The 11,407-nt window shown below is 45.5% G+C and overlaps 1 protein-coding gene across 1 annotated transcript in view; it reads right to left on the bottom strand.

The window, feature by feature from the left end:
- LOC140207907 (uncharacterized) overlaps positions 1 to 8,982 on the bottom strand; it is a 36,755-nt gene extending 27,773 nt beyond the window's left edge. The window contains exons 1-3 of the mRNA XM_072276450.1: positions 8,936 to 8,982; positions 5,425 to 7,446; positions 5,259 to 5,314 (exon numbers count right to left, since the gene is read on the bottom strand). Of these exons, the coding sequence (XP_072132551.1) occupies positions 5,259 to 5,314; positions 5,425 to 6,803 (1,435 nt within the window). The 5' untranslated portion in view covers positions 6,804 to 7,446; positions 8,936 to 8,982. The remainder of the gene's footprint in view (positions 1 to 5,258; positions 5,315 to 5,424; positions 7,447 to 8,935) is intronic.
- Between the last annotated feature and the right edge of the window lie 2,425 nt (positions 8,983 to 11,407).

Here is an 11,407-nt window from a genome sequence, read left to right on the forward strand (position 1 = left end):
GCTTCTGGACACATCTTCAGTGATGTTCCTGGAATCATCGGGTGTTTCGGGTCTTTCAACATCATACAACCTCCTCCAGGTGACCCAGCCGGGGCTGATCAGGTCCCAGCTTGTGTCCAGATGGCTAGCTACTTACGAATCCATGGCTCCCCTCTTTTGAGCCACAGCCATCTTGAGGCCCTCTCTGCCGCATCAGTGGTACTGCGGATGGCTCTCCTCTTCCCCTCTCCCTCGATGCCCAAAATGCTGAAAGCTCTAACTAAAGAACGGGCTACGAATCCCCTGCAACCAACCTCCACTGGGAGACACCTTGCTTTCCATCCAGCCTGCTGACAGTTGCTGACCAGTCCTGCGTACTTGGAGAGCTTCCTTTCAAAGGCCTCCTCCAAGCTATCTTCCCATGGGACTGTCAGCTCCAGCAGCACCACTTGCTTAGTAGACTCAGACACTACGACAACGTCTGGTCGCAGGGTGGTGGCTGCGATATGGTTGGGGAACTTCAACTGCCCATCAGAAGTGCTTGCATAAATAGGTAAACTACCTTCATACAAGCAAGGACAGAAAACAGGGCAAAGTTAGTATACTTACTTATTCAGTAAGCTATGGGTCAAAGTATTTGGTAAGTACATTTCTAACTCTTCTGGCTTCAGTATTGTTTCTGTCTGTTCTGAAATTGTTAGGTTGTGTGGGGGGGGTTGCGTTCAAGAAAACAATGAAATGTCGCGCTGCCGCCATCTGTTCTGGCACGTCATGACAGCGTTTTTAAAAATATCCGTTTACCCCGTCCACACTGCTCTGCGCAATCGACGTTTACAAATTTACACACTCCGGAGGGCGTTGAAGAAAATCTCTGTTTTTGGGGGAGGAAAACACCATTTCAGTGTGGACAGAGGGTCAAAACGAAGACAGAAAGCTTTGGTTACGAATTTATCCAGTCTAGTGTGGACGTAGCCTTAGATGAGTCAATTGTTTCATTTTCAGCATTGCCAGATTCATATATTTTGACAACAACACTCACAGATGCTGCCTGCTTGACAAAATAAGGCTTTATCATATTTATGTGTACCACCTGTGTTAGTTGACGTCGGTCGGGTGTTTTAGTAACATAATTCGCATCATTACTTTGAGAGACTATTTCATATGGTCCATTGAATTTCGCCTGAAGTGGATACGTCAACATTGGAAATAGGGCAAGCACCTTATTCCCCACCTCGTATTTTCTTCCGCAAGCCCACTTATCAAACCAACACTTCATTTTGTTTTGAGAAATCTTTAAGTTTTGTCTCACTAGACTACAAGCTTGGTGTAGTTTATTTTTGAACTTCAAAACAGTCTAACAGGTTAACATGTACATCCCCATCAAACCACTGTTCCTTTAACAAGGCCAAAGTTCCCCTCACTCTATGACCAAATACAAGTTCAAAAGGACTAAAGCCCAGTAATTCCTGTACCGGCTCTCTTACTGCGAACAAAAGCAAATGTATTCCTTCATCCCAGTCTTTTCCATTTTCAACACGGTATGTCTTAATCATTGTTTAGAGGGTAGAAGGAAATGTTTCTAAAGCCCCTTGTGATTCCGGATGGTACTCAGACAATGTAATTTGTTTAGCTCCCAGTTCATAAAATACCTGCTGGAACAATCCAGGTGTAATATTACTTCCTTGATCAGACTGGATTTCTTTAGGTAAACCAAATAAAGTAAAAAACCTGTTAAGAGCTTTCGCCACAGTTTTAGCTTTAATATTTCTGAGAGTTATTGCTTCTGGGAATCTGGATGCAGTACACATAATATTTAGCAAATACTGATGGCCAGATTCAGTCTTTGGCAATGGGCCAACACAATCCACTATAACTTTGGAAAAGGGTTCACCGAATACAGGTATAGCCAGAGTGGGCCACTGGGGTGACCTGATTAGGTTTACCCACAAATTGATAAGGGTGACAGGTTCTGCAAAAGGTCACAACATCTTTCCTTAAATTAGGCCAATAAAATTGTTCCATAATCCTGTTTACCATTTTATTCACTCTGAAATGGCCACCTCAGGGCATACTGTGGGCCAAAGCTAAAATTTTAGTCCTATAAACTTTAGGGACAACAACTTGGTGAACAATTGCCCATTCCTCACTCACAGGTATAGCAGGTGGCCTCCACTTCCTCATTAACACTCCATCCTTGAGATAATAGCCAACTGGTACTTTCTTAATCTCATTATCTGAGAAAGCTGTTTCTTTTAAAGCTTCAATCTCAGGGTCTTGGTTCTGTTCTGCTATAAACTCCTTCCTAGACAGGAATAAATCTTTCTTATCAGACTAACTACCTGAGTCCTGTTGAAACAAAGAAGGTAGAAGAGTCCCTGACAAGTCATCATAACCTGAATCCCGATTTTGGCTGTCATGGGTATCAGAATCATGCTGCACAGAACTGTCTGCATTGGCAGACTTTTTAGCCATACTTTGAGTTACTGCGCAGGAAGGATAAATGTTAAAATCCATCTGTGGGTCGTCAGTGGTTGGCTTAGTTGTCAACTGCACTGCAGGAACGACTTTACCATCTGCCCGGTCATTCCCTAACAGCAAAGTAACATCTTCCACCGGTAAACTGGAGCATAATCCAATCTTAACAGGTCTCGAAACCAACCCTGACTAAAATTACCCTGTGCAGTGGCACAGAAACCATGCCACCCCCAATGCCTTTAATAAGATTTACCTCACCTATGTTAGTCTCATCATCAAACTTTAGAACACTGTCTAATGTAAGTGACTGAGAAGCCCCAGTATCTCAAAGAATTTTCATAGGTACCAGGGTTGACCTTTCCTTTACTAATACAAACCCATCTGACATAAAGTGATCGAATACCTTCTGAACAAGAGGAATTCTGCAGATGCTGGAAATTCAAGCAACACACATCAAAGTTGCTGGTGAATGCAGCAGGCCAGGCAGCATCTCTAGGAAGAGGTACAGTTGACGTTTCGGGCTGAGACCCTTCGTCAGGACTAACTGAAAGAAGAGCTAGTAAGAGATTTGAAAGTGGGAGGGGGAGGGGGAGATCCAAAATGATAGGAGAGGACAGGAGGGGGAGGGATGGAGCCAACAGTTGGACAGGTGATTGGCAAAGGGGATATGAGAGGATCATGGGACAGGATGTCTGTGGAGAAAGACAAGGGGGAGGGGGAGAACCCAGAGGATGGGCAAGGGGTATAGTCAGAGGGAGAGACGGAGAAAAAAGGAGAGTGAGAGAACAAATGTGTGTATAAAAATAATAATAAATAACGGATGGGGTACGAGGGGGAGGTGAGGCGAATACCTTCTGAACTCAGTCAGACCTCTCAGTCCTTAACTGAGCCTCAACAGAATGTGGGTTTATAGGTGCTTCAACATACTGATCACAGGCATTTGGAACTGACTCCTTTTCCTTTATCTTCTTCAGGATGGAAAAATTAAGACATCATATGACCAGCTTTCTTACAATAGTAACAAGTAAGACCAGAATATTTCTCCTTCAACTGCTTCCCTTCATCCTTACTCTTGTTATTAGTTCCAGCATTAATTTCTGGTTTACCCTGGTTATCCCTGCTACTCTTTTGGAAGCTTTTATTCAGGGTGAACTCATGAGTTATGGTTAAAGCAAACTCATCTGTGAATCTAGCAGACTCCTGCAAAGTGGCAGCATCCTTTTCATCTAAATATGTCTTTATGTCATCAGGGACGCACCTTTTGAATTCTTCAATTAAAACCAACTCTTTCAAGCTGTTAAAATCATCATTTACATTTTTATATATGTGCCAGTGGTCAAAACACACAAACTTCTCATAAGCAAATTTCATACAAGTCTGGTTCAGAGATTTCCTCAAATTTCTAAACTTTCCAACTCGTAAGCTTTGAGCACAGCCTGTTTCACTGTGTCATAATCAGCTGCTTCATCAACTGTCAAAGCACAGAATAGGCTTGCTGAGCCTTGCCCTTAATTACACTTTGTAAGAGAATAGGCCAACCCTCTTTTGGCCACTTTATACTCTGAGCAAACTTCTCAAAATGCTGAAAGTATTTATCAACCTCTGCCTCATCAAATGGAGGTACCAATTTAACTTCCCGACTGGACTCAAACTTATCACCAGAGTCTAACACTAGACCCCTTTGCTGCAATCTCTCTTATCTTTTCCAGCTCAAACAGCCTCTGTCTTTCTGCTTCCTCCCTGTTTTTCTGCCTCTCTAGCCTCAAACTGCCTCTGCCTTTCCACAGCCTCCATCTTTAATTTTTCTAACTTGTACGGGAGCTCAAGCTCACTAAGTTTACTTTCCAGAAACACCTCCAACTCTTCCACTTTAAACACACCCTCATATACATAATGTTCAGCTATTGTCCTCTGCATCTGTGCCTTCCTCATTGTTGATTTCACCTTAGCAAGTTCTAACCTTTTAGCAATACTCAACAACTCAATCCTTCTGGCGTCTTCTAATGCCTCAGAGGTTGGTGCTTCCAGAAATCTATCAACATCCATTGCTGGTGATTTTCCACACACAAATAAATCAAAAGGGATTTCCCCAATGAAATTGATAATTAATCAATCAATATGCCCCCAAATTTGTTCATATCCCAGACGCAGGCCCTAATTTTGTTACGAACCGTAATGCTTTAGAAACGAACCAGCAGCAATAGACTGGAGTCTGGTTTTGATGTGAAAACCACTATCTTTATCAGTGTCTACTTATAAATAATAACTTAAGCAAGATAAACAAAAGTTAACAGTGTTACGTGTATATATGTGTGGAAGTATTACTCCCAAGCTATTGAACGCAGGGGAAACAAGGCTTAGGGTTTTGAGATGATAAAGTATGAAAGTTCAATTCATCCATGGAATAGGTGATGAGACAGAGATATTTGTAATCCAGGGTAAATGTCCAGAGGAGGGAATCATGTCGAATTCCACAGGTTCCACGGTGGTAAAACAAGAGAACAGTCGCTGTAGATTTTATCCGTCATCGTTCCAAATCCACATACGAATTATCACCGAAAGTGACTTGTCACAAGGGGTATCGTCCTCAAGTGAATTCCCACATCACACGCAGTCAAGGGTTAACACACAACTGGTCTTCACAGGATACCCCAAATCCAATCCACTCCTATAGTTCAAAAGAGGTGATAACCACACATTCGATGTACACTGAATCGATAATTAACCCACCCTTGTGGGCATAGGAAAGTTCTAAACAGTGACCCTTGGCCACTAGTTCCTTTGTTTCGATCCTTCCATCTTACCTCCTTCGTCTCTGTCTGACTCTGAGTGTCCGTGTCCTCGGTTAAATCTAAACAAGCTGCAAGCAATGTAAACAAGCCGTAAGTCAGACTGATTCACCTTCTTAATCTCTCTCTCTCTTTTAAAATGAATGTCCATAGCAAACAAAACCAAGGGATTCATAACAACGGCCACTCCCCAGTGTGAACTGACTGGTGTGCCAGTAGTTTGGAAGATTGAGTGAATCCTTTACCGCATTCTGAGCAGGTGAACGGCTTCTCCCCAGTGTGAACTCCCTGGTGTCTCTTTAGGTGGGATGCATGAGTGAATCCCTTCCCACATTCTGAGCAGGTGAATGGCCACTCCCCACTGTGAACTGACTGATGTGCCAGTAGTTCAGATGACCGAGTGAATCCTTTCCCACAGACTGAGCAGGTGAACGGCTTCTCCCCAGTGTGAACTCGTTGGTGTCTCTGTAGGGTGGATGAGTGAGTGAATCGCTTCCCACAGACTGAGCAGGTGAACGGCTTCTCCCCAGTGTGAACTCGCTGGTGACTCTGTCGGGTGGATGAATCAGTGAATCTCTTCCCACAGACTGAGCAGGTGAACGGCTTCTCCCCTGTGTGAACTCGCTGATGATTCTGCAGGTTGGATGACTGAGTGAATCCCTTCCCACATTCTGAGCAGGTGAACGGCTTCTCCCCAGTGTGAACTCGCTGGTGACTCTGCAGGGTGGATGACTGAGTGAATCCCTTCCCACAGACTGAGCAGGTGAACGGCTTCTCCCCAGTGTGGACTCGCTGGTGTCTCAGTAGGGTGGATGACAAAGTGAATCCCTTTCCACAGTCCGAGCAGGTGAATGGCTGCTCCCCAGTGTGAATTCGCTGGTGAGCCATTAGGTCAGATGACTGAGTGAATCTCTTCCCACAGACTGAGCAGGTAAATGGCTTCTCCCCAGTGTGAACTCGCTGGTGACTCTGCAGGTTGGATGAGTGGGTGAATCCCTTCCCACAGACTGAGCAGGTGAATGGCTTCTCCCCAGTGTGAACTCGCTGATGACTCTGCAGGTTGGATGACTGAGTGAATCCCTTCCCACAGAATGAGCAGGTGAATGGCTTCTCCCCAGTGTGAACTCGCTGGTGACTCTGTAGGGCAGATGAATCAGTGAAACTCATCCCACAGACTGAGCAGGTGAACGGCTTCTCCCCAGTGTGAACTCGATGGTGTCTCTGCAGGGTGGAAGAGTGAGTGAATTTCTTCTCACAGACTGAGCAGGTGAATGGCTTCTCGCCAGTGTGAACTCGATGGTGTATCTGTAGGTTGGATGACTGAGTGAATTTCTTCCCACAGACTGAGCAGGTGAATGGCTTCTCCCCAGTGTGAACTCGATGGTGTTTCTGTAGGGTGGATGAATCAGTGAATCTCTTCTCACAGACTGAGCAGGTGAACGGCTTCTCCCCAGTGTGAACTCGCTGATGTGTCAGTAGTTGAGATGACAATGTGAATCTCTTCCCACAGTCCGAGCAGGTGAATGGCCGCTCCCTGGTGTGAACTCGCTGGTGAGCCATTAGGCTAGATGAAAAAGTGAATCCCTTCCCACAGACTGAGCAGGTGAACAGCTTCTCCCCAGTGTGAATATGCTGGTGACTCTGTAGGATGGATTACAGTGTGAATCCCTTCCCACAGACTGAGCAGGTGAACAGCTTCTCCCCAGTGTGAATGTGCTGGTGACTCTGTAGGGTGGATTACAGAGTGAATCCCTTCCCACAGACTGAGCAGGAAAATGGTTTCTCTCCTGCGTGAACTCGCTGGTGTAACATTAGGTCAGATGACCAAGTGAATCCTTTACCAGAAATTGAGCAGATGACCAGCCTCCGATTGGTGTGTCCACAGGTGGGATGACCGACTGAATCTTTTCTCACACACAAAACAGATGAATGGCCTTGCACAGTGTGATCTTGCTGATGACCCTCAACTGAGATGGCCAAGTGAATCCATTTCCACTGTCTGAGCAGGTGAATGGCCTCTCCCCGTGTAAAACGACTGGCATGCCAGTTGGTCAAATGACCGAGTCAATCCCTCCCCACAGTCTGAGCAGGAAGGATGGTCGATTGAATCCCTTGCTCCACTTCTTAAATATCTAGACAGAGACAGCAAAACTGGCGCGTCGTGTTTGAGATTCCTGTAGACAAATTCCTTCTTGTGTTTAACCTGTAAAAAAATTTACAAAATACATCAATGGGTGTAGGACAACATTTCAGATGAGATTACTTGAGTTGCCAAGGTTTGATCTGGTATTACTGTTAGTGAAGTTCAACCCAAGTTGAAGAGAGAAATTATCTTCAAACTGGGCACAGTGCTGGCATCTGGAATGACCATCAATTCCCTGATGATCTTCCTGTCTCTGTAAGAATGGGGCATTTTGCTGTCTCCAATTTGTGCCTTGGGTCAGTTTGACTCTCTCCATTGGTATTATTCCCTGTTCCTGCTAAGCTGCATGGGTGCCTGGCCCCTCTCTTCAGGTCATATCCATCACCCCCTCCAACTCCCAAATGATCTGGAATTCATCCATTTCTAGCTCAAACTCCCTAACATGCAGGGTTACAAGCTGCAGCTGGACGCACACCTAGCAGGTGAGGATGTCAAGGACACTTGAAGTCTCCCCACCTTCCCACCAATGTCCCATCTAATTTGTAATGAGCCGTGTGCCAAAAAATCTTGGGCTGTGCAATTTTTACCCAGTGACAATAATATGTGCACACTGAACTTTAAATAGAGGTATTCATTTTAACAGCTAGTAAATCACTGTCAATAAGAACTTTGATATCCTCTGGATTTGATCAAGTTCATCTGCACTTTCACACAACCTACGTAGCAGGCCTGTAGAGGGTTAGGAAGAATTTTCTCACTCCAGCTTTTGCACACCATCCATATCTGATTTGCTTGCTAAATGACACTTTTAAAAGTCAGATTTCCAAATATCACTCCACTTCCTCCCACTTGCAAATTCTCCAGCAACTTTTGCATCACCACAATAAACACAGATTCTGTATCGTACATAAATATTTCCCCTGAACCCTCCCCCCAAGTGACTGTCGGTGCTGAGCTTATTGATGGCAATGCCAATGAGTATGAAGGGAAAGGCAGTACTCTGTCCGGCACATTTGTGATGTGAAAGCTACTTGTTGCCCAGGACAAAAGTGTTTGATATAATTATGTACCCAGAGAGAGTGGGTCAAAACGTGTTCTCACGAGTAGAAAAGTCCAGAACAAGAGCAGGTAGAAGAAACAACACACACAAAATGCTGGAGGAACTCAGCAGGCCAGGCAGCATCTAAGGAAGAGTACTAATGCTGAATTCCTCCGGCAATTCGTGTGTGTTGCTTGGATTTCCAGCATCTGCAGATTTTCTCTCGTTTGTGATAGGAGGTAGAACAAAGGTGATTTAAAAGATTTGTTCCCTTTCTCCGAGTTCCCAATCCTTGCATTTAGACAGCTGGAGCTCAGCTCTGTCTGAGAGATCCATCGGTTCCCATTCCCTCACCAGCCGGAAGCTCCCCGGGACCCGTGTACGGATCGTGGGGCTGAGAGAGAGGGAAGAGAACAGGACTGTCCCGGGATTCCGGGTCACGGTGTCCGGAGCTCACAGTAATTATCCCGAATTCGGTGTTGAAATCCCCACCAGCAAACTGTCTCTTACCTGGAGCCGATTTTCCGAGGCCTTTAGTGTACTGCGCGCATGCGCGATATTCGGGAACAAACATCAACCCTGACGCCTGCGCATTTGATCGGTGCTTCCGCGACGGCGAAAATTGTTATGCCGAGCTTTCTGGGTAATCACGGTGCCATTAAATGTTCCGGCAAGCTTCGGTTCCATGTCCAGACCTCAGTTTTTTTTGTGTAGAGTACTCAGTAGCTGTTTTAACACAGAAAGCGGATCCCATAAACGATTTGCTCAATATCAACAGGTATTCCGTGTATCTAATGCCAAAGTACAATCCTCTTACAAATGTAAGAGATTCTGCAGTTGCTGGAAATACAGAGACCCACACACACACAATGCTGGAGGAACTCTGCAGTTCAGGCAGCAAATAAGCAGCGGAGTTCACAGGCTAAGCATATTGAAGGAGCTCGGCCTAAACGTTGTGTATTTATTCCTCTCCACATTTGCTGCCTGATCTGTTGATTTCCACCAGTAATTTGCAGAAATTAACCACCTTTTTTTTCATTCAACCAGTTTCCGAATGTTTCTGATCTTTAATTTGTAGCCATATCCTGCTGGTCTGATTTCTCCTCCTCCTCGTAAACTCTAGACCCCATCATTCTCTGGAGCCCCAAAGCCCTGAATCATAATGCCAACTCTTTCTGACTCCGCTCTGTCGAAAATTCATTCGCTAGTCTGCTGTCAGGCTTGAGAGGCGCATTGCAACAATCCAGCTGCCTGAAGCACAGTCCATTGAAATTAGTGGAAATGACACAAAACGTCGGAAAGAGCGGGGAAGGAGTTTAACCAACTTCGTCCAGAGCCTTGAAGAACGTCAAAACCACAGTGAGCGCGTCGTCTTATTCAGCCTGGAGACAATCATGCAGGAGATTCATGCAGGTGTATAGGATGATGAGAGGCATTGGTTGTGTGGATAGCCACAGGCTTTTTCCCAGGGCTGAAACGGCTAACACGAGGGGGCACAGGTTTAAGCTGCTTGAAAGTAGGCACAGAGGAGAGGTCAGAGCTAAGTTTTTTCTAAACAAGGAGTGGTGTGTGTGTGGAATGCACTGCCAGTGACGGTGGTAGAGGCGGATACAATAGTTTTTTTTTAAGAGACTAGATACATGGGGCTCGGGAAAATGGAGGGCTATGCGGTAGGGTAATTCTAGGCAGTTTCCAGAGTAAGTTACATGGTCGACACAACACTGTGGGCCAAAGGGTCTGTAATGTGCTGTAGATTTCTATGATTCTCTGAAATTCAAGGGAGATCTCTTCTCCCACGGAGTGGTGACTGGTTGCAACCTGTCATCACAGGGAGAGTGAGAGGGGAAAGGCAGGGATAGATTTTGATATACTGATATGGAACGGAAATATGGGCAGGGATCAAATAGTTTGAGTGGCCTCCCTAGTTTACATTGTGAGGGTGGCAGAGACAGTAAGTACCTGAGACGCGGGATTTGATACAGAACTGATTTATCTTTCATAGATCCACAATATTAAACATCAGTCCAGTTTAAGGCTAACATCAGCAGAATGGACTCCTCCAGTGCTCAGTGACCAGGGTTCAGTCCTGGGTGCGATGAGCAGCCGCAAGAACTGCAGAATCTGACAGTAACAGTCCCTCATGAACCTGCAGCTGCCTTCAGTCACCGTGATGGTTAAACATTTAACGCAGAGCTGATTTGAACTTCCTCCCTGATGTGAAGTTGCTGGTGTTACAGCAGCTGGGATGATTGAGTAAAACTATTTGCTCACTCCGGACAGAAATGTGGCCTCTATTTATAGTGAACTCAGTGAAGCATCACAAGGTGGGTTAACTGAATGAGTCTCTTCGCTCACACCGAGCAGGTGAACAGCCGCTTCCCAGTGTGAAGCTATTGGTGTATCTGCAAACACGAAGAAATCTGCAGATGCTGGAATTTCAAGCAACACACGTAAAAGTTGCTGGTGAACGCAGCAGGCCAGGTAACATCTCTGGGAAGAGGTACAGTCGACGTTTCGGGCCGAGACCCTTCATCATGACTAACTGAAAGAAGCGCTAATAAGAGATTTGGAAGTGGGGGGGGGGGGGGAGGTGGAGGGGAGATCAGAAATGATAGGAAAAGACAGGAGGGGGAGGGATGGAGCCAAGAGCTGGAGAGGTGATTAGCAAAAGGGATATGAGAGGATCATGGATCTGGATTCAGAGGGACAGTGGGAGAAAAAGGAGAGTGAGAGAAAGAACGTGTGCATAAAAATAAGTAACAGATGGGGTACGAGGGGGAGGTGGGGCCTAGCGGAAGTTAGAGAAGTCGATGTTCATGCCATCAGGTTGGAGGCTACCCAGACGGAATGTAAGGTGTTGTTCCTCCAACCTGAGTGTGGCTTCTTCTTGACAGTAGAGGAGACCGTGGATAGACATATCAGAATGGGAATGGGGCATGGAATTAAAATGTGTGGCCACTGGGAGATCTGCTTTCTCTGGGG

Source organism: Mobula birostris, chromosome 13, assembly GCF_030028105.1.
Source record: "Mobula birostris isolate sMobBir1 chromosome 13, sMobBir1.hap1, whole genome shotgun sequence".
Lineage (NCBI taxonomy): Eukaryota > Metazoa > Chordata > Chondrichthyes > Myliobatiformes > Myliobatidae > Mobula > Mobula birostris.